At 42.7% G+C, this 18294-nt stretch overlaps 1 protein-coding gene across 3 annotated transcripts in view; it reads left to right on the top strand.

Annotated features, from left to right (window-relative positions):
* The window catches only part of DMRT1 (doublesex and mab-3 related transcription factor 1), a 122215-nt gene that overhangs the window by 24043 nt on the left and 79878 nt on the right, over nucleotides 1-18294 (top strand). For all 3 annotated transcript variants that reach the window (XM_019517648.1, XM_019517650.1, XM_019517649.1), the window contains exon 3: nucleotides 13914-14197. In XM_019517648.1, the coding sequence (XP_019373193.1) occupies nucleotides 13914-14197 (284 nt within the window). The remainder of the gene's footprint in view (nucleotides 1-13913; nucleotides 14198-18294) is intronic.

Raw genomic sequence — 18294 nt, 5'->3', positions numbered from 1 at the left:
CCCCCCCCCCCCCCCCCCCCGTGATATTTTACACCTCATAGCCACCTTCCTTCTCCAGGCTTTTTGAACTTCTTTTCTTATTCACCATATTGACGTTTTCATATCAGAATATTTATTGCTGTATAAGCAGTAGTTTAATTTTAAACATTTCCTTTTTGGTTTTTTTTTCTTTCTCATGCTTTTTCTAATTCACTGTTTCCCTACAAATTTCCATACCTACCTATCTGCATTTTACTGCTCTTGTTTCCTTGTGTTGGGGCTCAGGTTAGTTACAGTAAGACATCTGACTTAAGTCACATGATGGAAGTATTACTCTCATGTTTTTACGAGGCATTTTTGGGGAGATTTTCAGGGTCATCAAGGGAGTTTGGTGGCCAGGTTGCACTGACTACAGCAGGGGGTGGGTATCTAGAACTGTTCTTTGTGTCTATAAAAATCTTCCCAGATATCTTCAGTCACATCTTCTGGGTTGCTTAAAATTAAGGCCAGCATTGTCAAACCTGGGTACTTAAAAAGTTATACACATACACAGATTTGTGCATTTGAACTCTGTACCACTGGTGGCAGCTACCAGGTGTCGTCATCTCTGAAAATCAACCCATTTGTTTAGGTGCTCTGATATGGACTTTTCAAACAGGCAGCTTAGTTAAGTTAAGCTGTCTGCTTGAAAAGTATACCATAGCCTTTCTAGTTTGCTTTAGCTCCACTAATACATTTTCAGAAGCTTCTGTCAGGTTCCCGTATTTGTGTAAGTAACTCTATTTTCACAGACCGCTTCCATCCTCATCACTGTTCCAAAGGTCTGACCCGTGCTCACTCTGCATTTACGTATACAGTTTGCAGAGCCTGCATGAGCAAAACTTGTTAGTGTCCAGTTTGCTTTCACTTGTACACACTAGTAAGTGCATACAGTAATTTTGTGTATAGGTGAATTGCATTCACCATGTAAACTGCTGCATGCATGTAACTGTTCCCAGTCATATTGCTCAGTTTATTCTTTCCACCACATTTATATCTGCATAGTAGAAAACTCCCATTATGTCTAGTTGGTCTTTTTTAGAAACCTTTTTGATTTCTGTCATCATGTTGCTTTAATCAAGTGGTTTCTAGCAAATTCCTACTATCAGCCTTCTTACTCCCTTTATTATTTTTAGTGAGAGCCATAATGATTTTATCCCGGTCATATATCCTCCAAGGTCTCCTATCTCAGATACGTGTAATGCCATCCCTCCCTTTTAATGTTTTCTTTGATCTCTTGTTAATGGTTTAAATCCATTTATATTTAATCTACACTGATTTTTTTTTTTTTTTTGTTTCTCCTCTTTCTTTTCCTCCTTTGGCTCTGTTTTTAAATTGCAGTCTAGGCTTCTTGTTTTTGTCTGTTTTTATTTTTAACCATTTCTTTTTTATTTTTACATGTACACTAACTGATGTTCTAGTACAGATTTCATTCTCATATCTTAATTATTGTATAAATTATATTAAAATTGCATATAATTTTATTTCTCATGTATATGAATAGGTAAGTATACACACCAGGCTCACGCCCCTACAGTGAAGGTGAAAAACACATTTCATTGCAACCCCTTCTTTTTACACACTTTCTGAAACATCAATCTTCTAGGTATTTACCCTGCAAACACCCATGCATGCTAGTAATTTACTCCCATGAGCAGTCCTGCTGTGTTGTTTCCGTAAGAATACTTCTAAGTGTAAACTTACAAATGTGGTCAAGTATTTTCAGGATCAAGACCTTTACTGGGTCACACTTACTTGCGTCTCAGAATCTTTTGACGTGTGAAAAGTTTGAATAGCATTTTAAAAGATATTTGTGGAATGTGGGATATGCATATACAGAGAAGTAGAAATGTATTTCCCCACCTGATGACAGGGTTTAACTATTCCTTTTTCAGTCAGTAGTGTATCAAAACACAGAATATCTTAACAGTTGGAATTTGGCGCGGCAGATTTCTTGCTTGGGACCGCCACATATATTTGGAGTGAAGAAGAACTTGCAATTTTTTATTTAAGTAAAAATAAACTTCTATACTGAGCCTATGCAATAGATTTTATTTTCATCATTAGGAAGATGGATAGAACGTGTCTAGTCCAACTCCACTCCATTGTGAATATTTCCATTGACTTCACGGGGAAAGGAACAAGGGCCAATGTCAAGAAATACATAAGTAGAAGGCTGGTTATGCTCAAGTGCTGCTTCTTTATCTTACTCTCTTCCCTCCCCTCTTGAACAAGTAAACTTTTTCCTGAGCTTTAATTCATTTTGAAGACCTCTGAATGCCTTTTTATTTTATTTTTTTTAAATATTTATAACAAAAGAAATCTCAGAAATAGTCTGATTGCTAGGTAATAATGGTAAAAGTTTCAGCTATAATGCAGGAAAAAAAAGACATGTTTGATACATATTTCTGTTCTACATTTGAGGGAAAGTCAGATGATGCAGTCATATCACAGGATGATGGTGATATACTTTCCAATTCTGAGATAACTAGGCAGGGTGTTGAACTATAGCTAAATGTTGTTAAGATCAACATGTCCAGGTAATCTGCATCCAAGTGTTTTAACAGATCTGGCTGATAAGCTCTGAACCATACATGTTAATTGTTATCAGATCTTGGAAGCCTGGGGAAATTCTAGATCAGAAGAAAGTTAATGTTATACCAATATTTTAACAAGGTTAAATGGGTTAACATAAGTCACTGTTGACCTGTCAATATGGCATTGATCCCAGGCAAAGGATGGGTGCAGTTGGTATGAAACTCAATGAAAAATTAAAGCAATGCCAATCAACATGGGTTTGTGGAAAAATAGATTTTGTCAAGATAACTTGGTAACTTTTGGGAAGCGTTTATAGGCTTTAGTTTATAATCAGTAATGGTTTAATAGACTTCCGGGTGGAATTTGGCTTGGCACTGAACTTTTTGAAAAAGAAGCTAGAGTAGTAAAAAAAATCAAAATGGCATACACCAAATGGTTTAAAAATGGATTAGCTGTTAGAACTCAAGATGTAATTGTAATTATAAGTGGAAAATCATCATCAAGCAGGCTTCTTTCTAGTGGGGTCTGGCAGAAATCTGTTCTTGGCCTTATGCTATTAAGATTTTTATCAGTGATGTGGAAAGGAACATAAAATCATCACTGATAAAATTTGTAGATAACCCAATGTTTTGTGGGAGGCTATGTAATGAATAGGGTAGATCACTGTTGCAAAATTATCTAGGTTGCTGGTTAAGCTGGGCAGGGGGAAACGAAATGCTTTTTTATGTGGTCAAATGTAAAGTTATACATCTATAAATAAAGAACATAGCTCTTTATTTATAGGTTTCAACATCTTGAAAGTCTATCTTGGAAATCAGCTGCTCTGAAAAGAGCTTAATGGATATTGAACTGAACATGGGCTTCCAGTGCAAAGGCAGTGACCACAAGTTTAATGTCAGGGTCAGATGTGAATCTTGGCTGTAGAAACAGAAATCTCAATTAGGAGTAAAGAGGTTAGGTTTCCCCTATATTAGATAGAGGTGCAGTCACTACTGAATAGCTGTCCATTTCTGTGGTCCATGGGACAAGGACAAAGAAGGGTAACCTGGGGAGAGTTCAGAGAAGAGCCACAAGAATGATGAAAGGATTGGAGAATTGGTCTCCTTATGAGGAATCTGTCAGATGTTCTGTCAGTTTAGCTTAAGAAAGAAGGTTAAAGGGTAACTCGGTCATGGCCATATGCTCTTGGGGGAAAAAAAGCTGATGATTAAGAATTTTACAATATAGTAAAGGCATCATAGGCACATTCAAATTAGGAATAAAATGCAACTTTCAACAGTGAAGATTAATAAACACTGGAACAGCTTTCCAAGATTAAACTTTTGGAGGGATTAGTCATTAATAGACATTTTAAAGCCAAAATGGGCTGCTTTTTCTAATATATGTGCTCTGGTTTCAACAGAAATTAATGAAAAAAGTTCTATGGTCAGACTACAGGAGGTCAGATTTTACGGGAGGTCAGATTAGATGATCACAATGGTCTTTTTAGCCTTACATCTCTGAAAAGGCTGAAGGTCTAGTTATTACCTCTGAGACCATTAGTACTCCCAGCAGGAGTTAAAGGGGGCATTAATCATGTATAAAGCAAAGGTCCTGAATAGAAAGTTGGTGATTTTTGTAGTTGAAGACTGTATCATCATGTATATGAACACACGTGTTGAATTAAGAGATGATTGACAGACTTAATTCTGGCCTTTACCAACCTTTGAGTTCAGCTTTTACAACTTAATATTGCTGTTTTAATGTCGTCCTTAAACTGGTTTTCAGTTCATATTGCATCTTCCCAGCTATTATCATGCCAAGTAAAATATAATTTCTCATTTGACTGCAGGGTAAAACTTAAATTTAGTTTACCTTTGAAAAAAATCTGTGTTTTGGGACGAGTTTGCTTTTGCTATTAAACTCAGATAATGATTCTAGTATTACTGCTGGAGAGGCAAAAGAATATTCATTCCTTCAGCATAAAAATCAGCATTGTTTCTGGCAGTGGCATAAACCTTGAGAAACACGCGAGCCTAGCCATTGACGTCTTTACGGATAAAGCAGCTCCTGCCCACAGACTGTTTTCTCTTCTCTTCTAGATAGCGGTCACGCTGTGTGTGTGCATTTTTGATAATGTTTACAGAATTAGCAGTGTAACTGCTCAGCTCTACGACTTGTCTTGCAGGATATGCCAGCTATTTTCTAGAGTTGTCAAAGAAGCACTTGAAGAGATTCTTAATGACTGATTGTTTGTTCTTAAGGGATGGGATGGTGGTGGGAAGAGATGAAAAAGAGGTAGGAGTTGTCAGGTGGTATGTGTCTTGATAAGGAAGTAGCACAATGCTTGTGCAATTTTATCCATATACTTTTCAGCTGCTGTGAAATGACCAGGGATCGGGACAAAACCTGCAATGCTTTTCTCTTTCTGTCTCTTTTTTTTTTAAACAAGTATTTGTCTTCTGAAAAGTTACTATGTAGATCTGGCACTTTATGGAATGGATCCGTTTCCTGGGTGTAGTAAGAACAGTATTTAAAAACTTCAGTGATTACTGATTATAATATATGTTTACTATGCTTTATACCTGTTAGCCCAGTAGAGCCAGCCCAGCTGGCAGCAAGCTCAGCTTCATTTGTTCTATGTATCAGCAATAGAATTAAGTTCCAATCAGTTGCATCAGTGTATGTTCATTGACAGTAAAAGGCTTTTATCTGTGGCTCCAGGGGTGCAGTTTGAAGACCTCGGAGCCCAGTTTGGCCTGTACAAACTTTATTACAGGTAATGTTGGATGAGAAGGAAAGAATCTTAGAACCCAGGATGAATCTCCAGTGCTGGAATTTAGGAAAAAGACTTCCTTTTACCTCTTTCCCTAACATCAACCAGTCCTAATGAGATTTCCAGTTTCTTGCAGCATAAGGTCAAATGCAGGGATGCCATCTCCATGCTGGAAGGTTTTGGAGAAATTACAGAATTACTCTCGTCTGCACAGCAGCAGCTGAGGCAGTGAGTAGAAGCCACTCTGCAGAGGTCCTAATTCAAGAGATTGTTTCAGAGTTATGAATACCTTTGCTGCTTGCATGGACCCTTTTTGGAGAGAGGGAATGACATTGGTGGAGCTCAGTGGTGGCCACCCTGCAGCAGGAGCGTCACAAGTGGCAGGGGCAGCCTCTCTGTGTGGCATGTGGCAGATCAGGGAGAAGACAAGCATCACAATAGCAGATAGGGGTGGAAGCAGAAAGAGCGCGAGATAAGATGGAGAGCCCAGGACTGGAAACAGAAAATGGGAGCACTGAGTAGGAAGCAGAAAGCTGAGTAGTAGATTGGGCAGAAGAAAGGGATCAAAGTGGCATTTGGAGAGGATGTAGGGCTAATTTGTGGCACACTTGCCAGAAGTTTGCCTCTTGTGACTTAGGTGTACCATTGCAAACCTCCAGGGCTCATATCCTAGTTCCTTGCTCCAAGTAGCTATTTTTACTTGTGCAAAGTGAATACAAAGTATGAACCATTTTTGTAGCTATGAAGAGTGCAAGAAACAGTTTTTTTCCTTGTTCTTTTTTCTTTAAAAATCTGTAAAGTTTTAAAAAGCAGGAGAGACAACGGAGTTTTATCAGAATTTCTTAAATGCTATTGGTTGTTTGAAATTTCTATCTGGGCTAAGGACATGCTGGAGAACTTCATTAAAAAAAATATTTTTACCTGAAAATAAAAGGTTTGCATGAAAACGCCTTCAAACTTATATCCTGAGTGTCACAATAAGAATGTATTTATTTTTAAAGAAAAAAAATGTTTACTGAGCAATTTTTTTTTCTTCTTTTCCTTTCGCTAATTCATTGGTTTCCGTTTCTGGACAAAACAGTTTTTTCCAGTGGCAGTTCTTGGTTTTGTCTCTGCAGGTCAGATATTGTCTCTTGCTCTTACAGTGAATAGTAACTTGTGCATAGGACGGTAGCTTTGAGAGGAATTGCTTGTGGCGTATGGTGTCACTTGCTGGGAATAACCAAATGTGACCCTGAGCTAGGAGTCTGTGGATGGCAAACATACTAGCCCTGAGCTCTGTCTGCTCATACCAGTATTAATAGAGAGTTGTTCTACTTAGGTCTTGAACTGGGTCTGATTCTCATTAATATTATGGCCCCTTCACATTTCTCTTGTCAGGTTAAAGGAGCCTTAAATTAAACATAGTTGTAATTTATACCCTCTCTAGGACCCATTTTATACTGATGGAATGATGTAAAAAGAAGAGTGGAAATGAAAATCAGGCTCAGCAGAATCAGACCAGGGTAAAACTGGCCAAAGCAAGAGAAATACCAGTCTTGGGGGATGTGGACAAGAGGGGATCAAAGAGACAATGAAGGCAACAAAGTGCGACAGGCACCTTTTGTGGGATCTAATATTCAGGCAGTCCATTTAATGATACTGCTCTTCCCAGTTCAGGACAAAGAGCTTTCATGTGCATATAAAGAGGAAAAACAATTACAGAAACCTTGTTTTGGCTAGGGGTGACATGTAACATTTCTGACAGCATCCCGAACCATGCATCTGTAGGGTATGTGCAATATATCACACTTCACATTTTTAAACAATTTACTGCTGGCTTTTGTATGTGCAGTGACAAGTGTTCTAAAGGTCAGAAAAGCTTCCTTAACAAATTTGATAAGATGGTGCAGTGAGCTGTAACAACATAAAGTCCTGGGGGTCGTAGACCAGACTAGAAGAAATAATTATGCATGGTAATGGGTAATTACAGATAATGGCCTTTTTTGGGGGGTGGCAGAAAATACACAGCCCCACAGCCTTGCCTGGAATGAACATTGTCTAGCACATTAACTTTATAGCAAGCTAAAAGTTCAGCACTGGAACAGAAGATAATTCCTAACTTATAAGGGAAATACAGTACATATATTATTCTCAGAGGCAAAGTAAATGTGAGGGATTTGTCCCTTCTCTCTCTGTGAGTCAAAAGAACACTGATGTGTTGGCAGAAAGTAGTTAATGGTGCCAGCTTAGTTTGACATCTAAAATAGCTCTGTCATGATTGTCTGGTGGGAGAAACATATTGTTCCAGCATTCCTGATTATTACTTTAGGGAGTGACTTAACACCAGGCTCATTCAAGGCCACTGTCCGACCTCAAAACCAGCCATGAATTGAACTAATGCAGTGCAAGCTTAGCTTAGCATTGCCAAACTAGTTATAGGTACATGAGGATGCATTCAGCCAAGCAGGGGCAAAATTGTCATGTGCAGATCAAAGGCTCTTATGGGGTCTGAGAACAAGTATTTACAGAGTGGTAATGTTACTACCTGGCTCCTTCCTTTTAGTAGAGGTTGCTTGCTGTACGTCCTACCATCACGGGTATGAATACAATTGCTTTTAATCACAAGAAATATGAAAATGGAAAGTAGTGTAGAGGCCAGAGTTTATACTCCAGAAAGTAGGAAGTAGAGGACAAGTTCCTACTTCTGAGATGGATGTTTTCTTTGCTACCCTAAGAAGTATGTGTGAGTGACAGAGAGAGGGAGAGCGCGAGTGAGTGCATGAGCACATAAAACCTATATGTTAATAGCAGTGAAGATACAATCATAAATAAGCAAGTCAATAAATAAAAGTAAAGTTATCTAAATAACTGTTATGTGGTGTGTACATCTATTGGATCCCATTGGAATAAGATCTGTATCAGCAAATTGGACCTATTGTATGTTAGGATGTATATTTAGCATTTAACAGTACAACTAGTAATCAGAAATATTTCATATGTGCAGTGAGCATGAAGTAAATGGTACAATGGGAACTTGAACTTTTGCATTTCTTGGAGTTTTTACTTTATAAAATTACATCATTAAGACCATGATGTGATGTATTTCTCTAGTTTCCCTATTTTTGTTCTTTTTCAGAAAATAAGGAAAAAGGTGATTTATATGCTGACTTGTGCTTATTTCAGTGAATACACCCATGACTGCGAACTGGTAAAAGTTAGCAGCTCTGCTGGTTGTATTGGCCAGGGTGCAATTCCTGGGGCTGTTACCCAGGCTAGATTTCTTGGGTTTGAATAGGCTTATTTTGTCTAGAGAACTTTAAGGAATAGGTTGGTTCCACATCTGGTGTAAATTGGTGTAGTTGTATGGAAGTGGATGGTCTTACACAGATTTACACCAAAAATCTGTTCCACTTTATTTAAGCATGTAGCGAGGTAGGTGCTGAGGGCTCTTGGCCTCTCATAGGGAATTGACTATATAGGAGCCTTATGTGTGGCTGATCCTGCGGTCTTGCTCTCTTAAAAACAAAAAAATCCCAACTTCCTTGAAATGAATTACTGGTTAACTACTATTAATATGCTATAGAGCTGAGGAGCCGTGTACAACACTGGAAGATCAATACTGGTATTTATCATGCAGTGTATTGATCTCCCATGAAGGAGTGAGTCGTATTTCACACTGTGTACATTAGTGCAAAAAAGTAGCAGGGATTCTGCAGAAGAATTGCCAAACTGGAGAGAGTGAGCTTCTTGATCCAATACTGCCTATGAGCATGAGCACGTGAAGTGACAAAGTCATTTTGCTGAGCATAGGTGTTAGGAGGGGGTCAGTGGACCACTGCACAGCAAGCTCAACTTGGTGGCTAGAAGGTTGCTGGGGACGGGGCGAGGAGGACTTGCAACCCTTGGCTATTTCTGCTCCCTTCCCCTTGAAGGTGCTCCCCCACTTGTGAGGGGATTTACTAAACATAAGTCCATTGCTCTTGATTGTATGGCAGATATTAAAGCACACATTTCCCAAAGATACTTCTTATGTTTGGGGCAAGGTTGTGCCTGGTGCTGCACAAGTATGTATAGCTTGGGACAAGATATCTGGAGTCCTTCCTGGATCCTACGTTTAAGGGCCTGGGGACAATCGAGAACAGTACCAGCCTGGCACCCTTAGTCTTCCCTGAGGGGGCAGGGTAGTGCAGAGTTGTGAGCACATGTTACCTACAATCAAAAGACGTAGCAGCTTGGAGTTTTATTCCTACCTAGACCTCCCACGGGAGTGAAGAACCCAGTCCTCCCCATTAAGGTACCTGGGTCACCTCATTTCTTACTGAAATGCGGTCTGGAATGAGAAAGCAGCAGCTAATCTGTGCCACCAACATTAGGCACTTGTGTAGGGGTTGTATTTGGGGGAGGAAATGAAAAATAGCTTATTAAATTAAACCTGTAGAGTAATTTTATTGGGTCAGTTAGTAAATACCAGATTGCAAGGGTACTGGTCAGGGTCTTGAGATGAATGACTTTTCTTAAATAAATTAAATACCTCTTTAATAGCCAAGAGTAGGCAAGGACTCAGTTTTATGTCTGCTGTGGAAGATTGCTCCTAACCACTAAAGCACATGTAGCTTCCTCCTGGAACAAAAGGGAACCTGTCAGCAGCCAGCTGCACCCCCAGCAGCACTTTGCTTTTCCTTGAAGGTCTTCCATTTAGCTACAGACTGAACCTGACCCACTTGCAACTTTGAGAGCTCAGATTTAAATACCTGGAAGTCTTAACTTTGACAACAGAAATGCTGTTCCGTTAAAGACTAGTACTGGTTTTTGTTTCAAGAGATTGGGGGAAAAAAAAAAAAAAGGCTTAGAGTGCCTCAGCTCTTATCCCTATGTGCAATTCTGGCAGTCCAAACAGTCTCGGAAGAGCTGCAGTCGACTGAGGAAGAATTTCTCGGGAACACTGAAGGGCCGAGAAAAGTGTCTCCGTGGAAGCCTGGTTTGTGTAGGGTGCTTGCAAGAAGCAGAGTATGTTTGTGACCAGAATTCAGAGCCAGCCGCCCCGGGGGCTGCTATGAGTTGGAGTAACCCCTGATGCTGCTCCAGCTTTCCCCAAGATGATACTATCTGCATCTTCCATGTTGTATCTCTTGTGAGATGAAGCTTAGATTCACTTCCCTCCAACCCAGATTGTTGGAGGGAAAGCTAGTCAGTCACCATGTGCAATAGCAATAAAAACTTATGTGGTTTTAATTCAGGGTGAAGGACTGAGATGCAGCTGGTGACGGTTCTCATCTGCTCTTTAAATTACATTATCAGTCCATGTTCTCATGGGCTAAAACTGGGTAGATCCATGAGGCCTTTTCCACCGTATTTCATGTGGAAAGACTATTCCGATTGATCCAAAACCCTGTTAGTCAGTGGGATTCATAGTATGGAGGTAGCTGTGACATTTTTCCCTTTTGTTCTGCATATCCTACTTTTTTGGTGTGGTGTTGGAGCACTTTCCAGTGCTCTTGGGTGTAAAAAGAAAAAATAACAGGCTGTGAGTGGTTTGGGATTTATGTACGTGGATGAATGAGCAGGTGAGGATTCTGTTCAGCTCACAGAGTTATACAATGGAGAAAGTTGGGAGGCCACAGGGGGTCAGACTGCTGGATTCGCAACAGGACCCACGAGACCAGCAAGGACTACAGCACAACTAGAGAGAGGAAGAAAATGTCAGCAAGTCAACCTCTTAACTCCATTCAGTGCTAAATGATGTTTGCCCCAGCAAAGATATACTATAGAGGGGGGAGAAGGGGCAGCTGATTTGCTCCTGTCTGTGCAAGAGAGGGCACTAGTATTGCCCCCCACACTGAAAACACAAAAGAGGGTTGTCTGAATGATCTGGGGCATGACTGGTGGCTCTTGGCTTCCCCACCTTCAGTAGCATGTTTTTATTGAGAGGCCAAAGCCTTAGTACATCCACGTGGGATGGAGAGATGTTTTTGTGTCCATTTTGCCAAGAAGAAACTGAAAGATGCTAAATGACTTGACCAGCTTCAGCCAGGCCCTGCCTACCTTGGGGAACGTTTAGAAAATGTCCCTACAGTTATGAATACAGCTTCAGCAGTATTGACAGCCCTATTACAGAGAGGCCACTCGTCAACACTGGTACGGCTAACACCATGTCACGTAGATCTCAGAGCACATCAAATCAGTGGCAGGTGAAGAGTAGCATCTATCCTATTGTTGTTGGTGTCATGGAAGCCAAAATGGTATTGGTGACAGAAGGAAATCTTTAGAAAATGTTCGTAGTGTAGAGCAAGAAAAGCAGTAAGCCAGGAATTAGAACCAAGTGGCAGTTATAAAGTATCTGTGTCTCTGATGAAACAGGGGTATAGGTTGTAGCCTTGTTGGTCTAAGGACAAAGGCAGACAGTGTTCTTTGGAAAATGTGATATCTTTTATTAGACCAACTCAAATAGTTGGAAGAATTCTTCTTTGCAAGCTTTCAGGTACAAATAACCTTTGTCAGGCTGAAGGTATCTGTACCCGAAAGCTTGCAAAGAAGAATTTTTTCCAACTTTTTGAGTTGGTCTAATAAAAGATATCAGATTTACCCAAGCAACCTTGTCTGACGAAACAGACCCTTCTTTAGTTCACAGACATATACATGTGCCTAAGGCAGTGGTTCCCAACCTTTTTTATACTGCGGACTGGGACAGGAGCAGGACGGGGCACATGGAGCCGGCTGCCTGCCTCCCAGGGCTGCCCCTCCATCCAGCTTTAACCCCGCACGTGACTGCCAGTGGCAGAAGCCACTTGCCCAGGGTGACAGATGGGGGTCTGAGTGGGGGACTCGTGCCATGACCTGGCAGCCAACCCTTCCAGGCCGTGGCCCATTGCTTGGGAACCTCTGACCTAAGGTATAAATGTACCTTACACAGTTAGAGCACTATTTCCTGTGCTCTTGTATGAGTGCCTCTAATCCCACACGATTCTGTACTAGAGGTGCACTGATGCATCGGATCAGCACCGGCATAAAGAAAATGGCCTATATTGGAAATTGGTCTGAAGTGGCTGATAATTTGGCCAGTAAATGCCCATGTGTGTGTGCAGCTGCAGTGCAGCACACAGGCGGTGAGGAGCAGAGCCTGGCAGCATGGAGAGCTGTGTGCAGCTGGTAAGTCTGTTGTGGTGAAAGGGGAAGGGGGGGACTGGGTGTGGGATCAACGCCCTCCACGATGAGGGAAGGAGGGGGGTTCAGGTAGGCACTGTGCAGCTGGGTGGGGCGGGTGCTGGATGAAGCCATGGCTTGTCCAGGGGACGTAGGTTATGGGGGCGGCTCCTGCCACTGCTCCCACTGCTTGTCCATATGCCCTGGATCTGCGTGGGGTGGGCTGGGCAGACTGTAGCTGCGAGCTGGGCCCAGGGGCTGTGCTGTGCTGTACTGTGCTTGGGGTGGGTGGCAGCAGCACTGGGAGGGGGCTATGGAGGGGCTATGGCCAAATTTTGGGGTGGCTGCAGCCCCCGCTGTAGCCCCACTCTTATCGCCACTGCTGCCTGCCCTGAGCACAGTGCTGTAGCCTTCTTGGCCCACCCAGTGCAGGCCAGGAGCGCACACACCCTCCCCCACCCCATGCCCTTCCGGACAAGTTGTGGGAATTGCCTGCGCCCCCCGGATAAGCCACAGCTCTGTCCCACACCCAGCCCACCCCATCTGGGTAGCGCCTACCCTAGCCCCAAATGCACTCCTTCCCTAACCACAGGGGATGTTGATCTGTCTCCCCACGCCCCTTCCCTCCCCTTCCTCTTTCACCACAACAGACTTACCAGCTGCATGCAGCTGTATTGGAAATCGGGTTAATATCGGTCCACATGCCTCCCTAAAAATTGGCTATTGGTATCAGCCCCCAAAATCTCTAGTGGTGCACCCCTATTCTGTACTGATTGTGCCAGAGGGGAGCACCCAGGACCAAGTTGGAGAACACAGCCGGGGAGTCTCTAAATCAGTGAAATCATGGACACTCTTCCTATAGTGCTGTGGAAACTGATGTGAAGGAGTTGCATTCAGATGACTAGTTGAGAGCAGTGTGGTTGAATTTTGGGTGTCTTTCAACAGGACAGGTATTGATAACTGCTGATGAAAACAGGCTTCAAATCCCACCAAAAATTGGGATGTGGGATGGGATGCTACCCTTAGCCAAGTTTTTGTACCCTCACTATTGTGACAGCATGCTCATGCTACATGTTGTTTTACAGCATGCATATGGAGTGCTCTGTCACTTGCAGGTGACCAGGCTCAAAAGGGAAAGGAAAGGGAACAGAGTCAACTGAAGTCAGGGTCTCCATGTTCCTAGGGGTTAAGTAAGACTTGAAGTGCAATAATAATGTTCTTTTTATTGATGGCAGAAGACATCAGAAAGCATCTGGTTCATTAGCTTAAACTTTTGGTCCTTTTAGTTTTGGCCAATAGAGTAGCAAGATAATTTGTTTATATGAATGTATCCGAGCAAGTGCAGTCTCCCTTCAGTTTGCACCTTTTCCTATTTATCACCCCCTGTCAAGGCAGCGGAAGGCAAAACAGCTTACTGAGAGGTAACATTCTTTATAGAGCCTCCTGTTTCATAACTGGTGGGGTTTTTCTTTCTTTTCAGAGGGACGGATGCTTATTCAGGACATTCCTTCCATCACCAGCAGAGGGCATCTGGAGAGCACGTCTGACTTGGTCGTGGACTCCACCTACTACAGCAGTTTCTATCAGCCATCCCTGTATCCTTACTACAACAACCTGTACAACTACTCCCAATACCAGATGGCTGTGGCCAGTGAATCTTCCTCAAGTGAGATGGGGGGTTCATTAGTAGGCTCACCTGTGAAAAATAGCCTTCGAAGCCTACCCGCCACATATATGTCAAGCCAGTCAGGAAACCAGTGGCAGGTATGGTATAACAAGTGATGTTGGGGTGTGGGATACAGTGTGCTGGGGTCCATGGGCCTGGCTGTGGCCTCTTGCACTGTAATGAAGCTCCATGGGTGTTCATGGATTTACTCCCACTTCACAGCAGCGTGAGATCAGAACCAAACTCTAGATGTGATATAAGGTTATACGCAAAACATTGGAAGGTTTGTCGGAAGCTAAAACAGCCTGAAACCCATGTGACAAGCTGTGGAAAATGTAATGGAAAGAATGTCTTCTGTTTCTGAGGTTTTTTTAATAATAAAATATAATTTCAATGGGATATTTTCCAAGTGTAACACCACTGTCATTGCCAGCAGGTGAGCTGAGGATGATATTTCTGAAAGGCTGTGTTCTCTGGGATCCCTTTTCATTTCCCCTTCCAAGGAAATGAATAATAATCACTTAGAATTCCTGTTAAGACCCAAGATGGAAACAATTTGCCTGTCTAATAGCTTGTGCCAGTGCCTCTCCGCAGTTACCTGGGAAGGGTTCCTTGAGCACATCCCTCTGTGTGAATGCTGCCTATGCGTAGGACTTGAACTTGAGTCCTCCAAGTGAGACTATGAGGTTGCAAAGCCAACACAGAAACCTTTTTAAAGCTCTGCATATGTCTTTTATGTGTAACATGAAGCTCTTTATTATCATCCTTTATCCACAAATATTATACCCTTTAAATGTGCAGGGATGTAAAACTGGGGAGGTCCCTGGCAAAACGTGTTTACTGTTGTAAAGTTTCAAAGGTCACTTATCTTGTCATGTCCAAGTGACAGAGCAGCAGACAAGGATGCTTAGATGTTAGTCACAAAGAGCAGAGTTGGGTGATTTTTTTTTTAGCTTCTATACTGAAATGCCTCACCGGTGAGCCCATATCAACCCGTTTGTAGTGATGTTCTGTTTGCAGCTGAACTTATTGATGCTGCCTTGTGTGATGTTTTAGGATTGTTCTTTTGGAGCTAGCATTGCAAGAGTGATAGCAAAGTGACCAGTCAAAAGAGAGGCTGGACTCTATAGTAGCTTTTCTTAGAGGAGGGCGCTGAGATGTTCCAGTGTGGCTAGGCAGAGCTTAGTTCTTGTAGTTCCTTCTTGCCTAGCTGTAGTGAAATTGATTTTTACTCCTGGATATCATTTGACCACTCCTCTTTCCTCTTCTGAGAGATTCCTTCAGCCATACGCAAAAGCACCATAAATTTACCTGCAGATTGGATGGTTATATGCACTCTGGTTAACTCGGTGCCTAACTAACCATTTGTATGTGATTAGCATGTATACTGTTGCAGCAGCCACAAAGCATGAAATTGGGCGTCAACCGCTATCAGCCACTTAAAAAAAAAAAAAAAAAGACATTTTTTTGCATTTCTGAGCTAGATGAGCTCTAATTGCAGCAGACGTTTCCCTTTCCTTCCCAGAATCCCCTGGTTTGGAGAAGGAGTAAGCATTAGTTTAGCTGAGACAGGTTGCTGGCAAACAAGAAAATCTACAAGAGTAAGAGGCTTCTCTGGTCATGGGAACAGAAACCAAGGCTAGGGAGTCCATTACTTACCTAGCCAGAATGCTTCCCCCCCTTAGGCTGTATATTTGCCAGCCCTTTAGGAAGTGATCTCCATACAACTGATTGTTGGCAGCTGCATTCCTTGATTCAAGGATAACAGTTTTTCAGTAATTAGGGAAGTCATTAATGAGTCCTTGGATGAGTGAGGCAGCTGGTCTGAGACCTGCATGTTTGACTGCAGACATGGCAAATAGCTCTATAGTTTCGTAGTTGGTAGGGTTGGAAGGGACCTAAGCAGGTTATCAAGTCCGACCCCCTGCCATGGGCAGGAAAGGATACTGGGGTCAAACAACCCCGGCTAGGTGATTGTCCAGCCTCCTTTTGAAGATCCCCAGAGTAGGGGCGGGTACCACTTCCCTAGGAAGTTGGTTCCAGGTCTTAGCCGCCCCGACTGTGAAGTAGCGCCTCCTGATGTCTAGCCTAAACCTACTCTCAGTCAGCTTGTGGCCATTATTCCTTGTAACTCCTGGTAGTGCTTGGGGGCAACAGGAACTCTCCCATTGCCTGCTGGTCCCCCTTGGCAAGTTTGTAGGTGGCCAGCAGATCCCCCCTCAGCCTTCTCTTGTGGAGGCTGAACAGGTTCAGGTCCCATAGCCTCTCCTCACAGGGCTTCCCCTGCAGCCCCTTGATCATGTGAGTGGCCCTCTTCTGGACCCTCTCAGTGCTATCCACATCCCTCTTGAAGTGCAGCGCCCAGAACTGGATGCAGTACTTCAAATGCGGCCTGACCAGTGTTGCATAGTGGGGGAGGATCACCTCCTTGGACCTGCTTATGATGCATCTACGGATGCATGACAAGGTACAGTTGGCCTTCCTGACTGCGTCCCCACATTGGCAGCCCACGTTCATCTTGGAATCAATAATGACTCCAAGATCCTTTTCTGCCTCTGCTGATGAGAAGGGAGTTCCCCAGCTTGTAGGTATGCTGCTGGTTCTTCCTCCACAGGTACAATATCTTGCAATGTCCGTATTGAAACCTATCCTATTCTCATCCGCCCACCTCTGTAACCTGTCCAGATATAGTTGTATCCTGTCCCTCTCTTCTAGTGTGCTTACTTCTCCCCACATCTTAGTGTCATCTGCAAACTTGAACAAGGTGTTTTTCACCCCCTTGTCCAAGTCGCCGATGAGGATATTAAACAGTGCGGGCCCAAGGACCGAGCCTTGGGGAACCCCACTGCCCACGTTCCTCCAGGTTGAAAATGACCCATCCACCACTCTGGGTGCAGCCCTCCAGCCAATTCGCGACCCATCTGACTGCGACACTACAGTTGCCTAATTTTATAATGAGGATGGGGTGAGAGACAGCTCTAGACAGAAGGAGTAGATCCTGATTGATGTCAGGTCACAGCTCTTTCCTTTTGGCTCTCTTACCTATCCACCTCCCTAGTGAGGAGAGTTTGAAGTGATCAATGCCTTGTAAATCTTGGTGCCATTGGGGACAATTCAGTACTTGAGTCTCCTGGGTATTGATGTTAATATCACGTTTCTTCAGATTTGCCTTTAGGGTGCCCTTAAATCTCTTTATTTTGCTCACAGTGGTAACCATTGGTGAGTTGAAAGTACAGGACCTATTTTGGGAGCTGGTTGTTAGATACCCTTTTTTCATAACCCGCCCAATGGAGCTGGTGCTGTATAAACAAGGCGTCAGTGCTGGCGATGCTTGCTTGAGTCAGAAAAGACGTTCATTCTTCTGTCCTTCCAGTTGGTATGGAGGATTTTTCAAAGACATTGCTAATGGCAACATCCCAAAGCTTTCAGTTGTTTCCAACATGTCCAGGTTTCACACCCCTACACTAGTGTAGGGATGACGATAGCCTGGTAGACAAGACATTTGGTTTGGGTCCTGATGTCATGACCCAATGCCAGGATTTGCGAGATTTCCAAAATGGCCCTGGGAGACTTTATCTGGTGTTGACTATTGTTGTCTATATTTAGTTTATGGGAAAGGTGGCTACTCAAACAGGGAAAATGTTCAACATTTTCCTAGGATTGCCCTCTCCTAATATGTGGAAGAGCAGCTAGTTGGTTTGGGGTGGGTTGGTAAAGGATCTTGGTTTTCGTGAACTTGGCAATGAGTCCAAGCATTTCATAGGCTTCACAGAAGCAATCCAAAATGACCTGTTATTCTTCTAATGAGTGGGCACACGTGACACGAGGGCATTGAAGGTCAGTAATGGAGATACTGGTTATCTTGGATTTGGAACATAACTGGTTGATGTTAGAGATTCCTGTCCATATGATAATGGATGCTGATTCCAGATGGAAGTCTGTCAGCAACGAGATGTAAAATAACTAATATAGATGGAAAAGAGTGTTGATGCAGCCACACCCATTATGGCTACTTATGCCTTCAGTTATGTATCTCCTTCTAGCTAAACTTAGTGGCATAAAATACTTCAGTGAACTGAGGAACGGAGGTCTCCTTTTGAAACCCTCTAAAAGAGGTAAGTAAAATTCCATCAAAGATTCTTTCCTTAAGGGGAAAGACAGCTGGTGGAGGCAAACCCTGTTTTCACCTGTGGTA

Source organism: Gavialis gangeticus, unplaced genomic scaffold, assembly GCF_001723915.1.
Source record: "Gavialis gangeticus isolate Ggan-Ray unplaced genomic scaffold, GavGan_comp1, whole genome shotgun sequence".
In the NCBI taxonomy this organism is placed as follows: Eukaryota; Metazoa; Chordata; order Crocodylia; family Gavialidae; genus Gavialis; species Gavialis gangeticus.
Note: the sequence above shows the minus strand (reverse complement) of the source record. Positions and strands in the feature narration are given on the sequence as shown.